Source organism: Balaenoptera acutorostrata, chromosome 1 (assembly GCF_949987535.1).
Source record: "Balaenoptera acutorostrata chromosome 1, mBalAcu1.1, whole genome shotgun sequence".
NCBI lineage: Eukaryota > Metazoa > Chordata > Mammalia > Artiodactyla > Balaenopteridae > Balaenoptera > Balaenoptera acutorostrata.
The window spans coordinates 159954450-159981968 of NC_080064.1; the positions used below are offsets into that span (position 1 = coordinate 159954450).

Here is a 27519-nt window from a genome sequence, read left to right on the forward strand (position 1 = left end):
GGGAAAACATAGGTAGCAAAGAGTTGGGAGGCCCTTTGCCAGGTGGCCCTGCAGACTACCCACAAGTCACTCTCCTGATGGGCCCAGTGTCTTCCTTCTCCCTCCCAAGTCCAAGCCCTGTGGAGTTGCGAGAGATCTTGTGCTACAGGTTGGATGCAGGCTGATGTTGAAGGGCAAACCTCAGGCCCATGTCTTCCAGAAAGAACATTTTCCTATTCTCAACAACTCAGTCTCTCTCTCTAGGGAAAGGCCTCAGGCTCAAAGCCTAGGACTTAAGAAGTGGCATTCACTTTTTTTTTTTTTAATTTATTTATTTATTTATTTATTTTTGGCTGTGTTGGGTCTTCGTTTTCTGTGCGAGGGCTTTCTCTAGTTGCAGCAAGCGGGGGCCACTCTTCATCGCAGTGCGCAGGCCTCTCACTATCGCGGCCTCTCTTGTTGCGGAGCACAGGCTCCAGACGCGCAGGCTCAGTAGTTGTGGCTCACGGGCCTAGTTGCTCCGCAGCATGTGGGATCTTCCCGGACCAGGGCTCGAAGCCGTGTCCGCTGCATTAGCAGGCGGATTCTCAACCACTGCGCCACCAGGGAAGCCCCCGGCATTCACTTTTGATCAATCGTCAGAAAGTGTTCAACAGAAACACATCCCCACTGCAGACTACCCTTCCTCAAGAGACCCCTGACAGGGCCTCCAGACTGCAGAGGCCATGTCCACTGGCAGGGCAGAGGCCACAGACCTCCCTGGTTTGGTGCCCGTCTCTTCTTCAGGAGGAAGCAGGGCTGGGAGGGGCCTAGATGGGGCCACTTCATTCCAGCCCAGTTTTCCTTTGATCCCTTAAGTCCGATGGTGGAGGGGGAGGAGGAGAGGCCACTGGCCTGGATCCTAATCATGGCTTGCCACTAACCTTGTGAGACTTTGGGCCAATCCAACATCCTTTCTGGGTCTCAGTTTCTCCTTCTCTAAAATGAAAGCTGGACTAGCACTAGCTATTCTGTAAGGCTTCTTGGATGATTCTCAGTTGGCCTGTGGGGTTTAATTCCAAAAGGACAAACTGCATTACTCATCAGGGTAGGAAGTGGGAGTGATGAATACCTTTACTTACCTAAAGGTAAGTGACAAGTTCCACTGGACAGGACAGAGGGACAGCCCTGCCAGGAATACTGTTGTCAAGAACTCTAAGGGCGAAAATGACCAACAGGACCTGGCCATGCACATTAGCTCCTGGGGTGCCAGGTGCTGGGATCCAGGTTCAGACTCAGAAGGTTGGAAGGGCTACACCTAGGGGTGGACACTCAGCAAATCACCCCGTGACCTGGCCCCAGTCCTGGGTGAATCCGGAGGGCCTCATCCCCTACTGAAGGCTCTCAGGGCCAGTCCCAGAGGGCTGGTAGAAGCCAGGCCTAGGAACGAAACCGGAAGAAGCACTTGGACCCTGGTTCCCAGAGTGGGAGAAAGGGGTGGGCACCCGGGCAGAGGGAGCCCTGGGGATTGGCAGCGGCTGTGGGCAGGGCAGGAGGGACGGGGGAGGAGTCAACTTATACGTGTGAAAAACTCTGGCGGGGGCCGGGCTCTTCCCTTCCTCCTCCTCCTCCCCCTCCCTGCTCTTCCCCACCTTCCTCCACCCCTTCCCTTCCCCTCCCCTTCTCCCTCCTCCTCCTCCTCTTCTAGCTCAGGTTGCAGCTTCTCTGGGGAGCCGCTCACCTTTACGGAGCTGGGGAAGACGCCCCGAGCCCGGGCAGGGACCCCAGCAGGGCGCAGGGTACGGCGCCCAGACCCGCGGCACCCCGGCCGTCGCGGGCTGGAGCCGGCGCGCCACGGACCCCAGGACACCCGCGGTGAGTCCCGCGGGCGGCGCACTGTGTCCGGCCGGCTGGGCGGGCGGCGCGCCGGGGGAGGAAGGGGAGGTCGGAGGAGGGGGCACCGCGGCGCCGGGTGAACGGAGCAAAGGTAAGCGGAGCGGCTCTTAAAGGCGCCGTTCTGCTTTTGCCCTGGGGCGAGAGGTTGGAGGGAAATACCGGAGCGACATGGGGAGGTCCGAGATCACGAGGCGAGTGGACAAGAGTGTTGGGGGGTGGGCGATGCCCTGCGAAGGCCAGTCCCAGGTTCCAGGTGCTTAGGAGGGAGGACTGTTTTGCCTTCTCAGATCCTCCGCCCACCCCCACCCCCCCACTCCCGGGAGTCTCCACCGGTACTCACTTTGGCCCCCGGGCTCCTAGGAAGCAAAGTTTTCCACCCCATCGGGAACCAGGCGCTTTCTCACTTCCCTTCCTTCTGGGAAGGGCAAGGGTCAGGAGTCTCCGGTAATGGGAGAATCCGCCAGTGTGGGACCAGATCCCGCCTTGAAGGGCTTTCTGGGCTCCGGTGAACTTTCCAGAGAGGCAGGCTGGGGCTGGGTGGGAGGCCAGGGCCCTGGGGTGAAGGTGGAAGGACAGGACACGTGAAGCCCTTCAGGTTCCAGCGCTGAGGGGTGTGGGGGGGGGCTGAGTGGGGGCCTCTGGGGGTTACTGCGCCTCTTCTCTCCCTGCCCACCCGGGAGCCCAAAGGGGCAGTGCCACCTCCCCACCCAGCAGCAGCGGGCAAAGGGTTAACGCAGCGGTGGGAAAGGGTGGGTGGCCTGTTGGGAGATGTGGCTTGAGGATTCTCCTGTCTCGGGGTGGGGGCGGGGGAGACAATCAGGAATCAGAAATCTGAGGTCCGCTCTGGCTGGAAGCCTCTGTTCTCTCCCTGTTAGGGGCGGGGGTTTCTGGAGCTGTCTGCAGGCCTTGTGGTGGGAGGCCGGTTGTTGAGACAGTAACTGATCTTCTGTGCTTGGGGTCAACGCCCTGCTAGGCACCAGTGACGTCTTTCTGATTCTCTCTGAACCCCTTCCCAACAGCAAGGGTGGGAGAGTTGGGGCTGTGAGGAGTGGGGGTCAGCTTCCCAGAACCTCAGCCCCACCACCAGCCCGGCCCTCAGCAGTTCCCCAACTGTGTCCTGGGCCCTGTGACTCACTGACACCACCAGCCTGCCCCTCCTGTGTCAGCACCCTGTGAGATTCGGCATGTTCGTGTGGCGTTTTCCACTGGGCATGGGCACACAGCACATTCCCCGACACTGGCCTGAGGGAGTAGAATCCTCGAGGACGAGGATGCCTGGAATGTCTGGCTGACAGACATGTCCTCAGAGATCCCCTACCTTTCCTCTGCCTTGGGCAGGGGGCTGGGACCACCTTGCTTAGGGTTGGGGGAAGGCGAAGATGGCCCCAGGCAACACTGGCTCCTGGGTTTGGGTCTGCATCTTGAAGGTGTTCTGGAGAGAGGGTCACCTTGCCACAGCAGAGCTGCTGTCTCAGGTTACCCTGCCCCAGTCAACCTCCTGTGCCCCTGAGGAGCCTGTGAGGCTGACCTCCCCCAGCCCTGCAACCTCACTGCCCACTGGGACTCTCCCCGCTGGCCGCGCACGCCCACCAGGAGCCTTCATTCTTCCCAGAGTTACTGGGGTTTCCAGAGCCAGAGTAGACTTCAGTAAGTTACATCCGATTTCTGAATGCCTCAGTGTCTACCGTTTATTGATTTTATTTTTGACTGGGCATTTATTATTGATTGGGTGCCAAGCAGTGTGTCAGACAGCTTTATGAAGTAGGTATTATTATCTTCATTTAAGACTCTGAGATACCAACCTTCCCCAAATCCACAAAGGTGGGATCCAGCCCACTTCATCTGACCTCAAGGCCCCTGTCTCTTAGTTCCTGCCCCGTCAAGGGAGATGCCAGCCTACTCTGGAGTTGTCTGGTTCTGTAGCCGTCCTTGGAGAAGGAAGGATGGGGCTGGTGCTGTCAGTAAGGAGGCTCCCTCTTATCCTGTGCCAGGCAGGACCAAGCTTCTCCATGGATTGCAGGAGAGAGGGTACCCGGTCTGAGGAACAAGTAGGTTTTTGGTCTAAGATCTCATGGGACTGATCGAGCTGCCTGCCTTGGAAGCCTCCCCACCGGGCCTTGAGGAGATAAGCTGCCTTTATGGCTGCATTTGTTTTCTCGACAGACCCAGACTGTCCTCTGCCAAGTTGGCCTTCCTGTGCCCAGGCAAACAAGCCCCATACTATAGGGCAGAGCCTGGCTTGGCTTCTCCCAGCTCCTACTCCAACTGTGCCTCTACTTTCTAGGGTCACCCTGTTTTGGACTTTTGTCCAGCATCTCCATCCATCCCTCTGCAGATTTCTTCTTTCCTTCCCTGAGTTTAAGGCCTAAAGGAGAGGGCCAGCCCAGCTCCTGCAAGTATCAATACCAGCTGTGTGACTTCTCTCTCCCCAGCAAACTCTTGAGCTTCTCCCAGCCTCAGTTTCCTCATCTGTGAAATGGGGATCATAATAAGGAGGGTTGTTGCATGAATTAAATGAAGTAATGCATTGGCACACGGCAAATGCTAAATAACCGGTAGCTCTGTTTGTTATTTGGAAGGGAATTCCTAGTTATCGCACTGTGCCTGGCTTTCAGTAGAGACGGAGGCAGGCTTTCCTAATGCCATCAGGCCGGGCCCTTAGACAGTATCTTTCCTGTTCCTCCAGGTTGGGGAGGAGGGCTCTGTGTAAGAGAATGGCGGTTGGGGTGGGGTACCAATTGGATGAGAACCTGCCTGGAGGGGACCAGGAGCCTGTGCTGTGGGACTGTACCTTCCCCTCTATCCCAGTTTCTAGGATGAGTGAGGTAGGCACTGGGACCTGGAAACCCAACAGCTCCCTTCTCTGAGGGCCTCTGGCAGGGCCTCCTTTCCCTGGGGTAAGAAGACCCTCCTCCAGTACTTAATTAATTGCAGTCCCTGTTCTGCTCTGTTGTCCAGGAGGGAGTGGCTGGCCTGGATCTAGACTCACCTGATTAGCTTCACCCCGTTGGGTGTGAGTCACATTTCTCTTCCCCCATCCGCCCTGGACCCTTTGCCCTCCTGGCATTAGCTGCTGAGTAGGCATTTTCCCATCTCCAGGGGGTGGGAGCAAACCAAGGTCTTGTCCTGGTCCCCACAGCGCATGTGTGCGCACACACGGAACCCAGCTCTGAGGCTGGACTCCCAGCAGCTCAGGCAGAGGGTCTGGGACCCAGGATCATGACAGAGCCAGTGGCGCAGCAGCAGACCAGGAAGAGGGAAATCTGTAGGCACATCTCAGCCAGACCTCCTGTCTGAAGGAGAGCGCATCTGCTCCTGAAATCTCCACGGTTCTGTCTGCAGAGGAGGAGCAATGAGGAGGCGGGTGTGAGAATTGCCTTTGAACTGAAAAGGGTCTTGAGGCTTCCGGACAGCATGAATGACCCTGGTGAGACAGGACACCCTGGTCTTGGAGACATTGGCCCGAACTTTTGAAGGGACAGTGGTGAGACCCTCTTTCTTGGAACTCTGGATAATGGTTTCACCCTGTGCTCCCACCCCACCCTTCCAACATTAAATAAAGTCTTCCCTGGAAATAGAGGGGTCAGTGTAGACAGCATGACCCGACAGTGGCCAGCTGGTGCGTTCATCATTTTTGTGTGTGGAGTGTCTCCTGCTCACCGTGGGTGGGGGCAGTGTATGGACTCCAGGGTCAGTGCAAATCCTGCCGCTGTCGCTCAGTAAGTGGTTGCCATAGGTGAAGGAACTTGCTCACCCAAGTTTCAGTTTCCTCATTTAGAAAATGGAGAGAGTAATAGTATTACCTCATGTGGTTGTGAGAATTCCAGTGAGATAATGTCCACAATATTCCTTGAATTTTGCCCTGCCTGGTGTCATTATCGAGGGTGGTGGCAGACGGAGTTAGTGGCCACATTTGGCAGTTCTCAGGACCCTGGCCGCTCCTTGATCCCTGTAGAAACCAGGGTTCAGGCCCCCAGTCGGGCAGGAAACTCTGTTCTTAAAGCATTTCTACCCTCCCTTACCCTGAGCGCCCTCTCCATTTTATCATTATTGTAGGAAGCTCTGGCAAATCTCCAGAATGATTTTTGTCCTCACACCTTGCTTCCCTAAAGGAGCCTCCCCTTTCCTGCCTTTGGGGATCCCCTCAGGAACTGGGGCTCCTTCTCTCCTCTGGCCCTAGCCACCCAGCAAAGGAGATTCTTGCTGGGTGACCAGGCCCAGGAGGGGACGTGGCTGTCCTTCCCCACATCCTGGCAGGATCCAGTGCCTGGAAGCAGGTAGGTGGTAGGTCCTGCACTGGAGGGCATCACACTCATGACATCAGCGGTGCTGGGTCTCTAGACCCCCTCTGCCAGCAGGGCATAGGCTGAGGCCAGGAAAGGGGGCCCTGAGCCCCTCCCTGTTCCTGGCACGGAGCCCAGCTGGCAGCACCCCTTGCCACGGCTGGGCTGGGTGCCACATTCTGGGCTGACGCCAGACCTGCCTGGCTCCTTCCCTGTGCAAGGCAGCCCTCCAGTGGGCTGCTGATTTCCCTGATAATGGTGCCCGGTGCGGGGAATGCCGTCTCTGGCCAGGTCCTTGCCATCCCTTCCAACCCTGGGGGAGCAGAAAGGGCATGGAACTCAAAGTCACAAGCCCTCAGTTCTAGTCTCGGCTCTGCCCCATCAACCCAGTGGCCTTGGGCAGCTCGCTCCCCATTCTGAGTCTTCTGTTCTTCACCCGAAAAACAAGGACACAGACTAGGGGATTTCTAGAGCTCCGTCCAGGACGGCTGGTTTGTGGTTCCAGCTTTTGCCGATCCTGCTGGCAAGATGAGCTGTGCTCAGAGACCCCAGGAGGGACTCTGCCTCTGATCCCCCGAACTCTGCAGCACAGGGCCTTCCCCCAGCTGAGGCCAGGGCCGCTGGTCCTTGCCACAGCTTCAGCGGGCGAGAAAGGCCTGGAAGACCTCCTCCTTGTCAGATAGGAGGAAAATAAGTACTTCCCAAAGGAGTGGGTGCCGGATTCTAACGCCATGCAGGCACTGATGCCCAAGGGCAAGGCTTGGCGAACCATGGCTCTTGGCCAAATCCAGCCTATATTACTCTGACCCATGAGCTAAGAATGATTTTTATAGTTTTAAGTAGTTGGGAAAAATTCAAAAGTTGAAAGTAATATTTTGTGACACTTGAAAATTACATAAAATGCGAATTTTCGTGTCCACAGTGAAGGTTTACTGGAACATAGCCACACATTCATTTACATCTTGTCTGTGGGTCCTTTATGGGGATAGAGCTGTATAATGGCAGAGACCATATGGCCACAAAGCCTAAAATACTGACAGTCTGGCCTTTTACAGGAAAGTTTGCCGACCCTTCTCAAGAAAACCATAGTTCTCCCAAAGTTTGCACTAAATCGTTCTGGAATCTACCTAAAAATACTTTTTTTTTTCATTTAAAAAGAAGCGTTACTTCTTCTTTTAACATTAGCAGTGAATGTTCATTATGGAAATATTAGAAGATGCAAATAAGCAAAAAGAAGGTATTAAAATCACCCATAATTCTGCTACCCTGTTATATAACTACTGTTAGCATTTTAACTTAGATCCTTCTGGAATATATATATGTTTGTCTATGTGGGTATATATATACACACACACACACACATATATATATTTATATCCTTCTGGATTATATACAGTGTATTTACATGTATTTATATAGTGTACATGTATGACACATGTATATCTAGCACACGTACAGCTTTTACAAGTTGTACACAAATGCCCTTTTCACTTAAATACACATCTCAAACTATTTGCTGTCTCGGGGACTGTCCTAGGCCCAGTGGGTAATTCTAGGATCTCAGACCCTAGGGGAACATCTAGACCGAAATGCCCAGCAGGCAGTTGGGCCTGTGTGTGTGAGGCTCAGGGACTTGGTGGGGCCAGAGCTGTGGATCTGGGAGTCATCAGCACATGAGTGGTGGTTTCCACCACAGGAGAGCATGAGGTCACCCGGATGAGTGTAGATGGGGAGGAACAAAGGGCCAAAGAGGGAACTCTCAGGAGCACCGACATTCAGGGACAGGTAGAGGAAGTAAGTCCACCAGACAAGGGAGGGAGAAAGAAGCAGGAGAACCAGAAGGCTGGGGGAGGGGAAGACAAGCCAAGAGCCTGGGACAGTGCCTGGTGCTGAGTGGGTACTTGTGAAGTGAGAGAGGGTCTAGGAGAAACCAGCGCCACCCCTGAGCTCTGGGTGGTGGGTGCCGCTGACGGGACGTTTAAAGAACAGGTGAACAACTGCAGGATGTTCAGAGGCATCCCAGAGGGGGCCTTGGAGACAGAGAGGGGCAGGGAGGTGGTCCAGGCCGAGGCGGCCGCCTGGGCCCAGCCTGGTGAGAGGGAGGCCGTGCTGAGTGTGAGGAAGCCAGCTTGCCCTAAAGGATGGAGAATGTTGGCCAGGGTCCTTCAGAATGTGGGCCTGGCGTTGTTGGGCCAAACTAGTGGCGGTGGAGGGCTGGGAGTGGAGTATAAATAGAAATGTGGTCTGGAGGTGCTGGGAAACCCTCCCCTCCTGCCCTCCCTGCTCATGAGACTGAGCAGTCCCCCGGGATGCCAGAGCTTGAAGGCCCCTGCCGTTCTGTTGCTAAAGTTGGACATGGCGAGGGCTTCCCTGGTGGCGCAGTGGTTAAGAATCTGCCTGCCAATGCAGGGGACACGGGTTCGAGCCCTGGTCTGGGAAGATCCCACATGCCGCAGAGCAATTAAGCCCGTGCGCCACAACTACTGAGCCTGCGCTCTAGAGCCTGCGAGCCACAACTAATGAAGCCGGCGTGCCACAACTACTGAAGCCCATGCGTCTAGAGCCTGTGCTCCGCAACAAGAGAAGCCACCACAATGAGAAGCCTGCGCAATGCAACAAAGATTAGCCCCCGCTTGCCGCAATTAGAGAAAGCCCATGTGCAGCAAAGACCCAACACAGCCAAAAATAAAATAAATAAAATAAATAAATTTTAAAGTTGGACATGGCGAGAAAACCAAAGAGATGTTAACAAAGATCCCATGACAGGTTCTTCAATCTGGACAAGGGAAGGCTGAAGGAGAGGTGACCTGGATGCCTTTATTTCTCCTCCTATTGATGGAATAGAGGATGGTGGGCATCAGCATCTGTCCTTAAGCAAACAGAGAGGAAACAGTTGTGAGCTATTTCCATTAGGATTTAGGAAGAAAGACCTAAGAAGAGGTTCTAGACTCTGGAATTTTAAAACCACTGGGTACTAGGTGAGGGACCTTCCTTGAGGGTCTTTAATGGATGCTGCTAAGAGGAGTGGAAAAGGGTCTTCTCTGTCTGGGAGGTGAGGCAGGCCTGGTCTGGAAGCAGACATGGGAGACAGAGATCTTGCCTGCACTGGCTCCTTGCTCCAGCCTCTGGTCTGGGATGTTATGCACGGCCAGGACCACAGTTGACAGAAGGGCACCTTGTCCCATCTTATCACTTAGAAATCCAGAGCCTCCACAAAGATTACAGGCCAGCCTTAGCTGGGTCTCCAGAAAAGGCTGAAAAGAAAATACCAGGAGATGATATACGTGACTTCATTCCTTGAGCCTCAGGAAGCCAAAAAGAGCAGAGTATCAGCAGGGCTGATGTGGGGCCCACACCAATGGGGCGGGGGGGGGGGGGTTGGTCAGGAGGGGTCATCTGTAGGGGTTGAGGCCAAGGTCTGAGCCTGGGTAGTGCACCTGACCTGTGAGGCCCTGGAAGTCTGCCCCTAGGGGATGGGAGCCCATGAGGAGGGCCCCAAGCTCTGCCAAGCCCCCTCTCCACAAGCCCTGGAGGCCCCAACTCGGTGCATGTTCAGCTGGTACCTCTCTTTAGGATTGTTTCCATCCCCTGTCCATCCCTCACTGTGCTGTAGCACCTGCCAACCCTGAGGCCTCCACAGACCTCACTGGGGGAGTAGCTGCTGGGCAGGAAGCTGCCCCCTCTGCCCCAGCCCACGCTCCCCCCACTGCCATGGGGAAGAGTTGGCTGGAGAAGGAGGGCTAGGTTACAGATGAGGCTTGGAGTCCAGTGGGCAACTGACAGTCTCCTGGCAGCCCTCTTACCTCCAAATAGCTCCCAGAACCAGGAATTTTCAGCTTTCATAGATTTGCTCACTGATCATTTGAGGGTTTGCTTGGTGCCAGGCCCCATGGCAGGCACATGGGGGTGTAATGATGAGTCAGACCCAGTTTTTGCCCTTAACAAGCCCGCAGGCAAACTAGGGAAACAGACAAACAAGCAGTTACAGTACAGGGAGCCAAGGGTGCTACTTGGGGACATCCAGAATGTCGTGGGAGCACAGACAAGGGGCCTCCACCTGGCTGGGCCAGCAGGGTTTCAGGCTAGAGAGGACATGAGGTGCATCGTAGAAGGCATCCAGGAAGAGGTCATGCCTGACTTGAGCCTTGAAGATGGGAACACTTTGCTGGCTTTCCCCTTGTCCCTGGCCCACAGGTCCCTGGGTTCCAGTTCCCACTGAGAGCCAGGAGAACCGAGGAGGAAAGATGTCCTAGGGAGTCCAGGGCTGGTTGACGGACCCCCGGGCTTGCTCTAGTGTGCCCAGAAAGAGGGCAGGGCCAGGCCATCCCCGTGGGCTCAAGTCCCACCTGCTAAGAGTGGGGCTGGCCTGACAAGGAGAAGATAAACGTAGAAACAGGTCCCTGGCCTGCCTGAGAGTGGAAGGGTCTGCACACAGACAGACAGAGTGTTCTGGGGATTCAAGGTGCCAAAAGGTCTTTGTCTTCAATGACCCTAAGGTTTAAATGTCTACAGAGGAAAGAGGCTTGAACAAGTCATTATGGTGCACTGGCTATGGTCTAATTCAGCCGTGTGTTCATTCATTCCACAAACACTGGCTGAGCACCTGGTAGGTTCCTTCCACCATGAGGCGCTGGGGAAGCAGAGCTGCCTGAGACCACGCTCTTGCCATGAAGACATCACCATCTAGTCACGAATGTGCACAGGCTGCTCTGGAAGCATCTCATTTTACCTTGAGGGAGGAGCGGTGGCCACGTACAGCTTCCCAGGGGAAGCAACACTTGAGTTGAGTTTGGCAGCGGTTTTACCTAGGGAAAAATGAGGAAGGGCATCCCAGGCCAAGTGAAGGTTCATGTGGGCCGTGCGTGTGGTTTACCCTGAGAACGCCAAGTACATTTCATAAAGCTGGACCCCCCAGGGAGGGGTGAGAGCTGAGATAAGGAGGAGACAGGGGTCAAAACACAGGAGGCCTAATCTTCTGGCCACTGGAGTTTGGACTTTTTCCTGAGGGTGACGTTAATATTGAAGGATTCAAAATAGGGAAGTGACATCATCAGAAAGCAACTGGGAAAGTTAGGTCTCGCAGCCAGTGGCAATTGGATAGGAGGTTAGGCATTATCCCCATTTAGCAGACAAGGAAACTGAGGCATGGGTGTCTTCCCAGGTCATAGTGCTAGTACGTGGGAGAGCTGGGACATCTTCCATGACTCCAAACTGTAGAGGATTTTGGAGAGCAGGCCTGGGCAGCACGTGGCCCTCACTGCGGGACTTTTGCATCAGGTAGGATGCCGTGAAGGCTGGTGGTGCATTTGTCCAGGGCAGGGGCCACCCTGAGCCCCAGATGCTTCGCCTCCTGACCGGCTTCTTGCAGGTTAGTCCTGCTTGCTCCTGGAAGGCCTTCCCTGCCTGCTTCCTGCATTCCAACAGGGGCTGTGAGAATCTTCTCTGAGCTCTGTCCCTGTGTCCAGAGCATCTGTTCGCTGGCAGAGTGGCCACAGGCCTATCTGTCCCCTTGATTCTGGCCACTCAGAAGGCCCCAGGCTGACAGCCTCTCTCATCCAGGCCGGAGCTCGCAGAATGAGGTGAGTGATGAGGGCTCCAGGGCTTCTGCTTCTGCTTCTGCCACTGCCTTTCAGCTCCAGGCAGTCATGTGGTGACTGGCTTCTCCTGAGGTTTGTCGCAAACTAGGGAAACTAAAGCCTCAAGCTGTGCAAGGCAGGGTCAGTTAGAGGATGAAGGAAGAGATGGTATCTGCTGGCTCCCTGCAGGCACAGTTCTACTGGAAGGAGGGAGTGTCTCTGAAGTCTCAGTTCATGACGTCTGCAGACTTGGTCAGCCGTGGCCTCTAGTTGTTTTGAAACCTGCCCAAAGGCCCAGAGTGGCTGAGTGGCTGAGGTGGGGGCAGGAAGTGGGCAGCAGAGAATGTCATAAGGATCCTAGCTGGTGGTCAGCCTTTGGGACCAAGGGTCAGACCCTCTGGGCTTCAGAAAGTGGGCAGTTGGAAGTTACAACCTTCCTCCCCTGTCCCTGAACTCACAGAGACTGAGCGCTTAAAGAAAAGAAAACAAAGCAAAAAGAGGGACTTGAAAAAGTATCTAACGTGCCTGGAATGCAGTAGGTGCTCCACGTGCTGGTGCAACAGCCAGCCAGGCCTGCCGTATGTGACCAGCACTAGGCACAGGAATCAAAGCATCCCTGGTGAGGGAGGCACAAGGAAAGTCCCCACTGTGATCCTGTGGATGATGTACTTTCACCATCAGATGGGCACCCTGCGGTCCTAGGGGGTCTGGGAAGCTTCTGAAGACCCAAGACCTGAACTGCGTGCTGTGTTGGGGAGTGGGGAGAGCAGAGCCCGAGAGGAACGGGAGGGCAGGTCTTGAAGGACCTTGGGTTGCAGGCTTTATTGTGAATGGGACTTTATTCAGGAGGAAGGCGAAGGGGCTTCTCAAAGAGTTCTCTGAGGAATCTCAGAGCCTGGCTTCCTGGAGGTTAGGAAGTGAAGCTGACCTCCGCCCTCTGCCCCAGTCTGCAGCCAAACTTCTGTGAGAGGGAGGCTGTGGCCCAGCTTCCCTGGATGCTCTGTCCATCTCCTTTTCTGCCTCCATGGTCTCCCGGTCTGGGTCACAGCCTAGAGGCAGGTGTTAGTTATGGGGCCTGGCAGAGGTTGTCCAGGGGGTGGGGAGCAGCAGGCCACCTCTGCACTACCTGGATGATGGGCCCGTGGGCTGGCCTGGCCCGCCCCGTGGATGAGAGCAGTCAGCTAGGAGGCCCAGGGCCCCTGCCCGACGTGGCCCTGCCAAGTTGCGTCAATAATTGGGGGGACCCCTCCTACCTGGCCTTTCCCTCTCCATCTGGTGGCTCAGGCCTGCCGATTGCCAACCATGTTCCCTGTTCCCTGTTCCTCTTCCGTCCCAAGGCTTCAAAGTGCCTTATGGGCTATAAGAACGTCTGTGAGGGATGTGTTTGATGAGCTTTATATGGGCCTCTTTTCTGGTACATTTTTACATCTGTGCAGGAAGTTGAGAGAAAAAGAAAAGGAGAAAAGAGAGCTAACATTTTCTGGGTGTCTTCCTTGTGTCAGCTCACTCAGCATCCCCACTCAGACATCCACTGGACATGAAACACATGCCTAAAACCCCACTCAGACCTCCAATCCCACCATCCCTCATCCCCACAATGGCCGCCCATCCTTCCAGTTGGCTCAGGCCAAACCCTTCAGAGTCCTGCTTGACTCCTTTCTCACACGCCATATACAATCTGTCCGCAAATCCCTCTGGCTCCACTTTCAAAATATACCCAGAATCCAGCCACTTCTCCCCACCTCCACTGCTCTACGCTTCCCCCAGCCATCACCTCCTGACCAAGCTCCCTGCTGCAGCCAGAGGGAGCCTATTAAAACCTAAACGGGATCAAATCACTCATCCCCGCAAACCCTCCCAAATCCCGAGGGGCCCCAACATGATCAGCTCTCTTCTCCAGCCACACTGCTGTTCCCAGACCGTACCAAACTCAGTTCTGCCTCAGGACCTTTGCACCTACTGTTCCCTTGCTGACCTGCTTCCCCCAGATGCTGTATGACTAGCTCCCTCCCCAGTGCCTACTCAGAATTTTTCCCAGAAGATGTCACCTTCTCAGGGAAGACTTCCTGACCACCCTATTTGAAACTGCAACATCCCACCTCTCACACCCCATCCCTCTTTCCTGTTTTATTTTTCTCTGTTGCACTTGTCACCATGTAACATGCCGTATATTTTATTTACTTATTTTCTTTGATGCCTCTCCCCACCCCCATTAGAGTGTCAGGATTAATGAGGGCAGAATTAATGTCTGTTTTGTTCACAAGTGGATTCTCAGGGTCAACAACAGTGCCTGACACGTAGTAGATGTTCAATAAATAATTGTTGAATGAAAGACTAGAGCCAAAGCTATGAGCGATGGTGTCACTGAATCGCCGTCATCAGCCTGCTAGTGGTAGCACGGGATTGGAAGCTGGGGTTGTCTGACTTTAATTCAGGGTGGCGGTGGAGGAGACCTGCAAGGTAGAAAACCGCACTTACAGCCTAGGCCACAGGGAGGGGCAGAGTGGGGGAGTTCCAGTTAGGAGAAGAAAGGAGCAATGTGGTCACTGAGTCTGTGTACTTGGCAACAGCCAGGAAATTGCTGCATGATTTTGAGCAAGTCAGTTCCCCTCTGGGAGCCACGTTGTCCTCCACGGGCGAGCCAGGGAGGGTTAGAATGGGGGGGGCTCTGTGAGTGCCCGCTCCTGCTGACACTCCAGGAGTCCAGCCCTTTCTCGCGGGGCACATAGCAGCCTCTGGGCAAGTGTCAGTTTCCTCTCGGCCTGGCTCCTCCTTCCTCCTGTGCTACCTGCTTCTCTGGCGCCAGCAGGAAGTGCTGGGTTGGCTGGTATGTGCCCAGGAGGAGGCGATGGGAGGTAGGCCGAGAACTTTATGGACTCACCTGGGCAGGAGGGAAGGCCTGGTTGGGGGTCTGCCTGCCCACCCCTGCAGCTCCTGAGGGGGACTTCTCCTTCAGCATCCCCCCACCCCACCCGGCCAGGCCAGCGTCCTTGGACGCCCGTCTCCCTCTTCCCCTGGCACCAGTTGCCCGGGGACAGCCCCAGATGGCTCCCTGGCCCTGGGGACAAAGGCCACACTGTGCCCAGCCCTGGGCTGGCTTCAGGCTGGGTCACACTGAGCCCTTCTATTCCCAGATGGGGGTGAGGGGCAGACGGCACGAAGGTAACAGGCCTTTTTCCTGTCGCCCTTCCCCCCTGACCCTCAAATCTGAGGAACTGACTCTCCAAAGAAAGAAGTCACAGAGGCATCTTGTGTCCTGAGGTAGGGAACAACAGACCATTCACTGCCCAGCCTGCCCTGTCACACCCAGACCCTGCCGGGTTCAAGGCCCCAATTGTCCCCATCCGAGGGCAGCGTCCACTCTGCGTGGTCACCACCCCTGCCGCCTGCTCCCCTGCCACCCTCAGGAAGTCCATCCCTACATCTGACCGCCATCGCTCCTGCTACAGTGACAGCCACTTCCTCTCAGTCTCTTCTCAGGCCGGGTGCAGAGCAGCTGGTTCCCATCGTCTGCATTGCTTGGCTCCACATTCCTGCTCAAGTGAGCCGTCCCCAGTTTCACCGTCCACATGCTTCCTGGTCCCACTGGTGTCTCCTTGCTGCTAACAAGGAGGGCAGGTGCAGTTCAGGCCGCTTCTCCTTTGTCTTGTAGAGATTGGGGGCCTCCCTCACAGAAGGCTTTTGATGAGCTCCCCTCTCCCTCCCCTACAGGCAAATGCAAGGGCGTGAGGTATATGGCAGCTACTGGTGGATTCCTGAGCCACAAACCCAATGTGCCATCCCATAAATCCCAGACTGTAGGATGGCTTTATGGGAGGCCTCTTTTTAGAAGAGGGCGTGACTGGCCCCTCTTGGCAGAGCCCAGACCTCAGGGAGCCAAGTGCCCAGTCGCCCCACCCCCTAGGATGACCATGACTGAGCTTGGGGCATCGGTTTGTGCAGGGCAGATATTTTCTCCCCTTCTGGTGGGTCTCCTGCTCCACTCAGCATTCCTCCACCTTCCTGTGCCTCCGCAGCTTCGAGGATTCCTCATCTCAGCACATTAGTGCGATCTGGAAACCTGGGCAGATTACCATCCCTTACCTAGACCTCAGGTGCTTCCCAACCATGACTCCAGTGTTCAGATCATTGGGCATGGGTTTTATTCATTTGTTTGTTTGTTTTTTGGCCACCCCATGCAACTTGTGGGATGGGGGATGATTTTAAAAAATGAATTTTCCCAGGCACCATCCTCAGAGCCTCAGTTCCAGAATCTGAGGGCAAAGCCCAGGCATCTGAATGTTTCCCAATACTCCCTGCTGATGCTGATGTTCGGCCAACTTGTAAACAGTTGATCTGTGCGATGGGGACATCTCCACTCTCCTGTCGTGTGGGAAATATGAGTCAACAGGCAGGGCGTGTCGAGGTCCTCTTGTCACTGGAGCCTACACGCTGCCACCATCATGAAGCCCCCCTATGCCCCCCCATCCCCGGCTGGCTGCGCACAGGAGTGAGGTGGGTGGCAGCCTCTGGGAGCTTCCTGTCCGTGAGAATCCTGCAGACGACAGGCGCGGACACCGCACAGAGCCAGGAGGAGTGGTTGAGGTTGGCTGGCAGGAATGAGCTTGGAGATGGAGAAGTAAGAAAGTTCCAGGCTGGTGGGCTTTGCAAGGAAGCTGGAAGAAGAAGAGCTTTCAGCTACCTTCTCATCAAAGGAGGCCTCACAGCCCCCAGGTTCCTTGAGAAGAGGGACCAGGCTTTACTCACCACTCACCCCAGTGCCTAGTGTAATGCTTGGCACTTCATTTGTTGAGCCGAACTGAGTGAGACTTCATAGCCCACTGACAGAGATAGGCTCGGCTGGCAGTGCAGACCCAACGCCTGTACTCTGAGAGGTGCCAGCCTGAGGAAGGAGTGCCTGGCCATACCCAGTCTCTGGGCTCAGAGGAGCTGGAGGGCCACAACTTAGCTGCATTTGGGGGCAGCCATGGAAAGGACCCTTTCCAGGCTGGCTGAGTACAGAAGGATGTGATCCATAAACAAAGTAAACATGTTACTGACCCATAATCCCTTAAACCAGGATTCAGGAGGGGCCTGGTTGCCTTGGCAACTGGTTACTGGCCAGTGACAGTGCTGAGAGCATCCTCTGGAAATGGGCTGTGCTTGGTGCATGGGTAAAAGCTGGGAGAGGGTGCAGGGTGGCCCCCTCCCATCACAGGGCTAGCCCTGATGGCTTCATGGCAGGCGTGGGTGGGGGCCCTTGTGAGGCCTCTTGATCCCAGCCCCACTATAGCTGAGGGAGAAGGAGGCAGAGTAGAAATGAGGGGGTGGCCACACTGGGAGCTTATGAAACCATGGAGGGGAGGGGAGGGGAAGGGGGGAAAGGGAAGGGAAGGCATGACAGCCCCACTCTGAGTTTTCAGGGCAGAACAGAGAAGGAAGGGTCTATGGGAAGAAGCAGTTGCACAAGTCTCATTGGGAGGCCAGCGGGTGTCCCCTCACTCAGGGGGCAAGAGGGCTGAGGAGCCGCAGGGAGGGAACCTCTTCTCGCTGGGGAAGGGGCCCTGGGGTGAGCAGAGCAGCCCACCCCTCTCCTTCATCATGTTCTCTGCAGTAGACACCCTGCCTGCTGGGGTTCTGGTGCGGAAGGGGCCGGCAGTGCTCAGCCTCCCCTCCCTGGGGGCCCTGTCTGTTTCCAGTAAATTTCTGTCTTTCCCTTGAGACATTCAACTGCTCCTGACCTCCCATATTTCAGCAGGAGGGATGGGGCTGGGCCAGCTCAGATGCATACATCCTCTCCCTTGTCCCTTTCCTCTCTTTTCCTGTCTCCTGGGGATCCAGGACAAGCCGGAGAGGGACTCCCAGGTGTCAATATTAGGATGAAATGGGATTTGGACCAGACTGCGTTACAAGGGTGTAGGCTAAGCTATGTTCAGCTTATGGACATCAATCAGTAAGGCTTACTGGCTGTTGACATATTCAGCCTCCTCCATGCAAGTTGATAAAGAGCTGCTGGCCCTAGGGCCACCCGGTTCTGGTGTCTTCCCTGCCACCCCTGGCCTCCTTCCAGAACTCTCTAGACCTCCAGCAGCTCAAAGGTTACCATCTGGCCCTGGGGAGGCCTTCAGGATCCTATTGGCACGTCAAGCTGCTATTATGAGCAGTACTTTGCTGTGCTTCCTTAATATTCCCTGTGAATATCTCCCCAGGGACAGGGAATCCTGGGGGGATGAGATTCCCAAGGAGGAAGAGGGTTAGGAAGATGCAACCCTGGCCCCTGAGTGCGGGGCGACAGAGCTCGATGGGAAGACCCAGAATTCACATTTGGTGTCGACTGGACCCATTGCCATGTTCTCACCCGCTCTTCTCACTTCTGTCCCAGGACCCTGCGGCCTGCTGCCTGCTGATCATGAACAAAATGAAGAACTTTAAGCGTCGCTTCTCCCTGTCAGTGCCCCGCACCGAGACCATCGAGGAGTCCTTGGCCGAGTTCACAGAGCAGTTCAACCAGCTCCACAACCGGCGCAACGAGGGTGAGGGGTCTGGGGCCCTTCCCCCGCCCCTCCCCACCCGGCATCCCCCCCCCGCCCCTCCCCACCCTCCCTGACACACCGTGACACACAGCACGGCTGGCCCCGGGGCTGGCCTTGGTCCGGGAAGGGCAGAGTGAAGTCTCCTCCCCACCCCTGTGCCGGGGCAGAGGCAGGGAGGGTGGCTGATGCCTCTCACTCTCAGGCCTGCAGCTCCGTCCTCTGGACAGAGACCCCCAGCCAGAGTCCAGCACCTTCTCCCCCACAGACAGAGGGGAGGACCCCGGGCAGCTGTCCCCTGGCATGCAGTACCGGCGGCAGAACCAGCGCCGCTTCTCCACGGAGGTGAGGGGCTCCAGGCTCTACGACACATCCACAGATGTATGCCCAGGAAGGTGGTTGCCTTGGAGCCAGACTTCATGGGTTCAAATCCCGGCTCTGCCATTGATTAGCTCTGTGACCTTGAGCAGGCTACGCAACCTCTGTGTACCACAGTCTCCTTGTGTTAAAATGGTCATCGAGAAGATTAAATGAGAATATATGCCACGTGCTCAGGACATTCCTGGTACATAGCAAGGGCGAGACAATTTGACTATTGGTCTTATGACCCACATACATGTGCCCAAGTGTGTGAAAAATATGCTTACAGAATCGCAGTGTCTGCAGGAATCTTATTCTACAGAAGGTGACTCTGAGGTCCAGAGAGGGAAAGGGACCTCCTAAGGTCACACAGCAACCCCTGGATGTCCGTGTATGTCTCAGCAATCTTTGAAGCCTCACAGCCTCACAGTTCAGTCCTGCTGGGGTTGTTCACAGGGAAAGCCAGGCCCAGGGCCAGAGGCGAGGGTCCCACAGCCCTAGCTACCCTGGAGCAAACACTGGCACCCCTGTCTCATCCTGGCCACTGCAGGACATCAGTAAGAGGCTCTCTCTGCCCATGGACATCCGTCTGCCCCAGGAATTCCTCCAGAAGCTGCAGCTGGAGAGCCCAGACCTGCCCAAACCTCTCACCCGAATGTCCCGCCGTGCCTCCCTGGTGAGTCCCAAGAGGATCAGAGGTCGCCTGGGTGGAACACCCTCTCCCCTGCAAGACATCAGTCCTGGTTTTGCATGTCCTAGCTGAGGCCTGTAGCAGTTTCCAAGGAGGTTTCTGGGCCTCTGGCGCCACCTGCTGGCCGAGAGGATTCCCATAGCTGGTGCTCTTGGTCAACCTCCATTCCCTAGTTGAGCCCCACCAGTGCTGGAGCTGAGCTCCAAGCCCCCTCTGGGTTCCAGAGTCTTCACCAGGGTGAGGTCAATAAACCAGCTGGCCCGTGTTTCCAAGTCTTGGCTGCCTATCAGATTTCCCTGGGAGCGTCTTACAAAACACAGATTCTGGTCCCCAGTCCAGATACCTACAGAATCAAACTCTGGGTGGTGGGGCCCAGGAATCTGTATTGTTAAGGGTTGGGTACTACTGAGCTGGAGCAAGTGTGCTGATGAGAGAGGCTGTAGGGAGGTGAGTTCTGAACTGGACCCCCAAGGTACAGTGGAGAAAAAGGCACAGTTCCTGCCCTTGAGGGACTTCTGAGCAGGATGTAGACAGACAGGTGATAAAGGTCTGTGGCAATCCCAGGACTACAGCCCTGGCCTCTGCACCCGCCACTGCCACGGGAGAAAGAAACTCACACTTCCAAGGCCTCCCTCCTGTATCACAGGGACAGAGAGAAGCGGAGAGGGAGGATTTGGGGCTGCCCTCACCCTGCTAGCCTCAGACCCCCTGGGGGTCTCATTCCCTTTCCACCTGGAGGCTGGGGGTGGGGAGGTGTACTCTATGTGGGACTGCTGGGGCCTTCAAGCTCACAGGACCCTATGTCTCTCCCTCTCAGTCAGATATCGGCTTTGGGAAACTGGAAACATACGTGAAACTGGACAAACTGGGGGAGGTAAGAGGCTGGGTTGGGTGTTCTCCAGGCCGCCAGGCGGGATGGCTAGAAGGAGGAACAGAGTCTTCCCCAGCCTTCCCCAATCTGCAGTCACGCTACCCCTGTCCCACAGATCTTGCCATGCAGTCTGGCCCAGCCTTTGGCAGGTGTTAAGGTGGGCCCAGGTCCTGGAGGAGGGCATGAGGATGGAGTGGCTGATGGGCTCTGGGGCAGAATCCAGTCTTTTTTTTCCTGCAAATATTTCTTGTCTGGGATCAAATCCCAACTCCTCCTTTTACCAGCTCCGTGGCCTGGTGTGAGCTATGTGACCTCCCTCTGTGCCTTGGTTTCTTCCTCTGTCAAATGGAGATCCCTAATTGTTCTACCTCATAGGGTGTTGTGAGGACTGAGTAGGTCACTATAAGCTTTTGTGCTGTGTAATTATTAGCTATTTCCGTAAACACTGTGCTGGGCTTTGTGTTCCAGGCTGGGGGTGGGCAGTGGTTTACAGAGAGGAGGAGGATGTGGCCCTTTCCTTCCAGGAACCCAGAGGAGACCTATATGTAAACATCAACAGAACATAAGGAAGAACAAAACTGGTGTTACAATAGAGGGACACCTTGCCTGCTGGGGGCTTACAGGAAGGACAGTTCCTTCTGACCGGGAAGGAGTTAGGGACAGCTTCACAGAGAAGTGGGCTTTGGAAGAAACAATTTCAGTGAAGGGGGGCTAGGGAAGGGCGGTCCTGCCAAAGTCACGGCCCAAGCAGAGGCACAAAGAGGAGGACGTTGGACAGAGGAGAGCGGGGCCTGAATGTGGCTGGGCTGCTGGGGTTCTTGTTCCCAGGGAACCTATGCCACAGTCTTCAAAGGGCGCAGCAAACTGACAGAGAACCTCGTGGCCCTGAAGGAGATCCGGCTGGAGCATGAGGAAGGCGCGCCCTGCACTGCCATCCGAGAGGGTACAGCATCCTAGGGTCCTGTAGTCTTGGGGCTCCTGGGAGGAGGGGTTCTTGGCCTGAGCCCTGGTGGCAGCCTGGGGGCCAAGGATCATTGCTGGAATGGGGACTCCTGAGGCTGATCCCAGGAGGAGAGGGTATGAGGGGCATATGGGGCCTAAGGGACCCAGGCAGGCCTGTCTCCCCATAGTGTCTTTACTGAGGAACCTGAAACATGCCAATATTGTGACCCTGCATGACCTCATCCACACGGAGCGCTCCCTCACCCTGGTGTTTGAGTACCTGGTGAGTTGGGGTAGGGGTGGTGGGGGGAGAGGGTGGGGGTGGCCCAGACCTTGTTCTGGAATCAGGTTCTCAGATGCTCCCGTGCAGGAATGGCCCAAGGGCCCAGGCTTAGGGGCAGCTCAGAGCCAGGGACCTGTCCCACTCCTCGGCTTGGGCCCTGCCCAGGGAAGGGCTCCTGGCCAGGCGTCAGGTCAGGGCGAGTGCTGAGCCAGGCCCTGTGTTCCAGGACAGTGACCTGAAGCAGTATCTGGACCACTGTGGAAACCTCATGAGCATGCACAACGTCAAGGTAAGAGCCTCCGTGTCATGGACCTCTGCGCTCTAACGCTGAGCGTTAGGTTCCCTATCTGTCAAATGGGAGCATGAGTTACCTGCCAGGGTGAAGAGAGGCTTCCGGGGAAATTCAGAGGGATGAATGACCTCTTCTGTGTGCGTACATCCCCACACAGGCAGGCTTCCTGGCCCAGTGTGGCGCCTCTCAGCTCCCCGGCTGGGGTACTCTCTCCTCCCCCACCCTCCTGCCTCCTCTGTGCACCTGGTGCCCTGCCCTCTGGATGGGATTCCCTGGGGTGGATGGGGCCCGGGATGCGGCTTCCACGCGGGCAGGAGAACCAGGTAGCTCTCCAAGTACCTCACCTCCACCCAGTCTTGTCCCCATCGCCGTCCCAGCCACGGGGAAGAGGCGCAGGGTTCCTCCCTTCCCCCCTCCCCTCCATGGGCCATGCTCCCACCTTGCACTGCTTCCTTTCTTTTCCCTCCCCAAGATTTTCATGTTCCAGCTGCTCCGGGGCCTCGCCTACTGCCACCGCCGCAAGATCCTGCACCGGGACCTGAAACCCCAGAACCTGCTCATCAACGAGAGAGGGGAGCTGAAGCTGGCCGACTTCGGTGAGCGCCAGAGCCCACAGGGCTGGGGCGGGGTGGTGGAGGAATCTGACGCAGTCTCCTCAGGATGTGGGCACTGTCGGGGGTGGGGGCGGTTCAGTGACGGGTCTGTCCCTAGGACTGGCCCGGGCCAAGTCAGTGCCCACGAAGACCTACTCCAATGAGGTGGTGACCCTGTGGTACAGGCCCCCCGACGTGCTGCTGGGGTCCACGGAGTACTCCACCCCCATCGATATGTGGTAAGCAAGCGCTGTGGGACTGGGCGGGGGTGGGGGGGGTGGGGCAGGGGCTTCGGCACCTGCGACTCGCTTTTGCTGCCCCAAGGGCCTCTGCGAAGGACTGTCTAACCTCTTTTGAATAAAAGCCATGTGGCATCCTGTTGAACTGGATGTTAAAGAATTGAGGGCTTCCCTGGTGGTCCAGTGGTTAAGACTCTGTGCTTCCAATGCAGGGGACGCGGGTTCGACCCCTGGTCGGCAAACTAAGACCCCACATGCTACATTGCATGGCCAAAAAATAAAATAAAGAGAAGCAAGTTTACGGGGGGGGGAAATAAAAAGATGCATTAAAAAAGAAAATAAAATTAAGTCAGAGCTACATTGGGGTTTCCCTGGCTCTAAATAGACTCTCCTAGGCTGTGCTTCTGAAATATTCGCCCAGGGGTACATAGGGGGTTACCAGAGGGTACAGGAGGGCCCCCACAGTAAATATGATGAATCTTACCCAAGCATCAGTTCTACTGAAAAATTTAGAAGGGATACTTTTTTTCTTAAAATTAACGCACGTATGATTCAGTGTAGAAGGAAAAGATGGCCGAACTTTAAAGGTAAAACACAGTTTTCTGATGAATGGCTGCTGTGCCCTACAGCAGGGGTTTCCTTGGAGAGTGGATTTGTGGACTTCTCTCTTCCAGAGGGGCACATGATGGAAAGTTTGAGACAACACTGCTTGAAGAGCTCCCTCATGGGTGCTGGCTATGCAGACCCAAATCCTATAGAGTGAAAGGGGAGAGATCAAAGCGTCCTAGAGCCCTGAGAAGCCCTCAGAGGGAGGCTGGAGTGGGTGGCTGTGCTGTGCTAGGAGCCTCTGCAGCCCTGGGCCACCCACCCCGGTGCCAGGACCCATTTGAGTCACTGTGGCAGGGCATCGTGGTGGAGCAGCGCTAGGAAGCGCGGGTGCAAGGAGGTCCAGCCTAACGCCGCCCCTGCCCATTGCTCCCTGCAGGGGCGTTGGCTGCATCCATTACGAGATGGCCACAGGGAGGCCCCTATTCCCCGGCTCCACGGTCAAGGAGGAGCTGCACCTCATCTTCCGACTCCTTGGTCAGTCTCCTGCCGCTCCCTCCCTCTCACCACTAGGGGGCGCCGGAACTCTGTCCAGCCCGGGCGCATATCTGGACTGGGAAGAGCAGCTCCCACCGGATCTCTACAGGGCGGGGCCCCCGGTGGACTCAGTCATTCTATGACCCCACCTCCTACCTTGCACCCCTCCAAGTCGCCCTCGGCTGTGGCCTCTCACCCCTCCCCACCCCTCTCATCTCCCCAGGGACCCCCACGGAAGAGACGTGGCCTGGTGTGATGGCCCTGTCCGAGTTCCGAGCCTACAACTTCCCCCGATACCTGCCCCAGCCGCTCATCAGTCATGCTCCCAGGTAGCCCCTCCTCCCCACTCCTCCGCTCTGCCTGTGGGCCTGGCCGTCCCTCCCAGAGGTGGCTGTGAGCCCCACCCGTCCCACCCCACCCCCATAGACCAGACCTGTGCCAGCTCCTTCCTCCCGCAGGTTGGACACTGATGGCATCAACCTCCTGACCGGCCTCCTCCTGGTGAGTGTGCCCCCACGCCGACCAGGGCCAGGCAGTCAGAGAGCTGAAGCCCCAAGATCCCAGCCCAGCCCTCCATCCCACCTGCATGCTGGTGGGCTCAGGAGCCTGAACCGGCTCCCTCACGTACCCTCCACCCACCAGGCCCGAGGGGAGTGCTGGCTTCCACAGACTTCAGAGTAGGTGCACTCCCAACTCAAACCCCAATTCAGACCCTAGCTGTGTAGCTGTGGGCAAGTTACAGAGCTTTTCTGTGGCTCAGTTTCCTCAACTGCAAAGTAGAATGAATCATTCACATCTTGTAAGATGGTCTTGAGGATAAATTGAGGTTATGGAATACACTTAAAATGGTGCCTGTCTTGAATAAGCATATGATAAAGGGTAGTTGTTAGCATTACATGTTAATATTACTATTAAAGCTATGATCTTAGATGCCTCAGCATCTGTATTTCCATCCCAAGAGGAGGTCATTCTCTGAAAGCCCCATTTCTGGTTTTCTCCTGGTGGCTGGAGACCTGAGACCCTGAGTTCTGAGACTGCCTTGGCTTGAGCGGGCAGCTGACCCCAGGGGCTTCTCAGGTTAGACTCTGGCCCTTCCCTTCTTGGTCATATAACTTAGCATGGGAATAGCATTGCCCAGAGGGGTCCCTGCAGTCCCCCACCCTCTGCTTTTCAGTACGAATCCAAGAGTCGTGTGTCAGCAGAGGCGGCCCTGAGGCACCCCTACTTCCGGTCTCTGGGGGAGCGTGTGCACCAGCTCGAAGACAGTGAGTGTGTAGGGGAGGTTGGGGGAAGGGGGCAGGGCCACCCCAGAACCAGAGAAAGGGAGCAGCTGGTGTACGAGGGGAGGAAACCCTGTGGATCCAAGGTGCTGCCTGAAAGGCCCAGTTAGGTGCTCCTGGGCCAGTCCTAACTAAGGGGTTGCTCGATGGGTGTGGGGGCCTCAGGCTCCAGGAGCAGGGCCAGCTCCACTCAGCTCTCTCCCGGCCTTTTCCCTCTCTCACCCCAGCTGCTTCCATCTTCTCCCTGAAGGAGATCCAGCTCCAGAAGGACCCAGGCTACCGGGGCCTGGCCTTTCAGCAGCCAGGTAGGGGCTTGTGCCTCCCCCACCTCCTCCTCTTATTAGAGGAGGCCAGGGCAGGCGGCTCCACCCTCTTGAGGAGCAGAGATAGGGCCCAGCAGCCCCTCCTGCCGTGGGAATCGGCGTGGCCTCCCTGACACTGGCCTGTCTTCCGGGGGCCCGTGGGGAGCAGGGAAGGGGCTGGTTTCCCTATCTCCTTGCCAGGCTTCCTCCTCCTGCGTTTCCCTCCTCAACCCCCACCCTAGACAGAACACTGCATCTGACAGTAGCCCTGATGAAGGTGCACGCTTTTCCTGGTGCATTCTCTCTGCAAATTCTGAGCTCTCTGGCCTCCATCCTGGGAGAACTGTACTTTGTTTCTAGACTAGCTGATGGCCTCAGACATGATAAGTGCTTTCCATGCAGTATCTCATTTAATCCTAAAATACCCCTTGAAATTGGTACTATTAGTTAATGCTCCCCATTTCACAGGCAATGAGACTGAGGCTCTGGGAGGCTAAGGTGCAATTTCACATAGCTAGTAAGCAGAGATGGGATTTGAACCCAGGGCTGACCAGCTCCCAAGCACATGCTCTTGCTGGCTCTATCAGAGTAGCTCTGGAGGATGCCCGTCCCTCCTGATCTCAGGTGACCTTCGGCCCAGCCTTCTCCCTGCAGTCCCACATCTTTCCTTCCATTCTCCAGGGCGAGGGAAGAGCCGGCGGCAGAGCATCTTCTGAGCTGTGCCCACCCTGCTGTGGCCCAAGGGACGAGAGGTCACACTGAGCACAACTGCGGCAGGATGGGGCCCGTGTGGCCTCGGAGGACTGAGGAGTGAGGGCTAACGGCCGGTCCAGAAGACCTCTCGGCAGCCCTGCTGGCCACGGCTGTTTCCTCTCCCTTCTTCCCACATGCCTCCCCAGTGGCCTTGGCCTGGACACCAACTCCTCCATCACCTTCCCTGGGGCTGGGCATGAGCTGCTTCCCTGGGAGGAGGTGAGGGGACAGGGAGCGATCTCAGACACTTTCCCACTCTAAAGTGCTCAGACACCAGCATGGAACCCACATGGACAGAAGAGTCTAGAGGCTGGGCAGAGCGCTATGCCTTGAACATGGGCACCACCATGCCTCCCCACCCAGGGTACCTGCCTGCCTCGGGTTTGGTCGAGTCCCTTTCAGGCCCCTTGGAGCCCACCCGTCTTTCCCCTTCTTCCCCCCTGAGAGCAGGAAGCAACATGGCACCTTGTCTGGGACCCTGGAATCCTGGGTGCCAACGTGTGTGCCAAAGCCCACCCCCACCTGAAGGGCGGGTGTCCCCAGAGCAACAGAGAGAGTCGTAGCCCCACCCCCTCTTCTCATCATCCCCCACTTGTTCCCATTCCCCACTCCTCGCCAGAGGCCCCGTATGCTGCTGGACGCCCAGTTGAGTCCAGCGGTGGCCTGGTCCCGCCAGCTGCACTCCTGCCAGCTCAGCCGGGCCCGCCCGTCTCCCCAGTCTGAATGGGATTGCCTTAAATTGGCAGGCGGTAGAGCACGCACTGCCCTTGGAGCTCTGACCCAAGCTCCTACCTTCCACCCTTTCCCGAGAGTGGCTCCTGCTTATCATCCCTGAGCGCTGGTAAGCCAGCCCTGGGCCAGGGTCCCGAGGACGGTACCCAGATATGCAGGGTCACCCTGACACTGGTGCCAGCTCCCTGGGGCTGGCACAGCCTCCCTCGTCCCCTCCTTCCCAGCCCCCGTGGCTCTGTCCTTGCTCCACCCTATCTGGGCACCAGCCTCCCCGTGCCCCTGGCCTCCCCAGAGGGCGGTCACCAGAGAGAGAATCAGCACCGCAGTCTGAGGTACAGGAAGGTGGGACAGGACAGGATAGACTTTGATCCTGAGCCCCGAGCCCCAGGGGACTGGGAGTGTTAGGGCCGTGGCCCCGCGAGAAGGCATCCCCCACCACCCTTATGGAGCACACCTATTCTATTCCCAAAGTCTCCTCAACACTTGGCTGAATCTTGGATGGCGAGGCCAAGGGGAGGCCAGGTCCCCTGCACACCCCCCTCAGCCTGAGGAGCAGCCCTGGAGGGTCTTGGCTTCCCCACAAGTCCCTCCACTCCTCCCCCACTGTACTGTGAATGTCCTGTGACTCAGCGCAAAGACAGATAATATATTTAATTCATGTTGTACAGAAAGGAGTGAGCAGTCTCATGCTGAAAAGCTGATTTTGACAGATTGATGCCAAAGATGGAGGACAGAAGGCCCTCTCTGGGCCTTCTGAGTGCAGGTGGGGCTTGCTTGTATGTGTATATAAAGTGGAGAGAGAGTTTGGTTTGTGTGTGTCCCTGAACCCACCCTGGGCTATGGGCATGGTGCCCTGCCCCCTCCCTGCTGTATTCC

General features: G+C 56.3%; 1 protein-coding gene and 1 long non-coding RNA gene across 4 annotated transcripts; one reads left to right on the forward strand and one right to left on the reverse strand.

Moving 5' to 3' along the window:
- Window positions 1-342: 342 nt before the first annotated feature.
- Window positions 343-1788, reverse strand: LOC130705151 (uncharacterized). Its single transcript, XR_009005751.1, has 3 exons — window positions 1700-1788; window positions 903-1021; window positions 343-546 (listed from the first exon to the last, which is right to left on the reverse strand). It is a non-coding gene; the product is annotated as an uncharacterized LOC130705151 (long non-coding RNA).
- On the forward strand, window positions 1699-27470 carry CDK18 (cyclin dependent kinase 18). Of its 3 annotated transcripts, none has more exons than XM_057531627.1 (16): window positions 1699-1833; window positions 18075-18225; window positions 18428-18567; window positions 19133-19258; window positions 20091-20147; window positions 20973-21087; window positions 21275-21369; window positions 21596-21658; window positions 22134-22257; window positions 22373-22493; window positions 23479-23576; window positions 23800-23905; window positions 24035-24077; window positions 24751-24841; window positions 25084-25161; window positions 25840-27464. In XM_057531627.1, the coding sequence occupies exons 2-16, from the start codon at window positions 18102-18104 to the stop codon at window positions 25872-25874; spliced, it is 1416 nt and encodes a 471-aa protein (XP_057387610.1). In that variant the 5' UTR covers window positions 1699-1833; window positions 18075-18101; the 3' UTR covers window positions 25875-27464. The 3 variants fall into 3 exon arrangements, 2 of the variants coding, with proteins under 2 accessions (XP_057387610.1, XP_057387609.1); XM_057531626.1 differs by having other exon boundaries at window positions 18491-18567; XR_009005750.1 differs by lacking the exon at window positions 24751-24841 and having other exon boundaries at window positions 25840-27470.
- The last annotated feature ends 49 nt before the right edge of the window (window positions 27471-27519 follow it).

Bases quoted from the DNA above. Each gene is read 5' to 3' on its own strand.
- CDK18 (XM_057531627.1), top strand. From the start codon at position 18,102: ATGAACAAAATGAAGAACTTTAAGCGTCGCTTCTCCCTGTCAGTGCCC. The intron at 19,259-20,090 runs GTGAGTCCCAAG...TCTCCCTCTCAG, and splicing joins TGTCCCGCCGTGCCTCCCTG to TCAGATATCGGCTTTGGGAA. The intron at 22,258-22,372 runs GTGAGCGCCAGA...GTCTGTCCCTAG, and splicing joins GCTGAAGCTGGCCGACTTCG to GACTGGCCCGGGCCAAGTCA.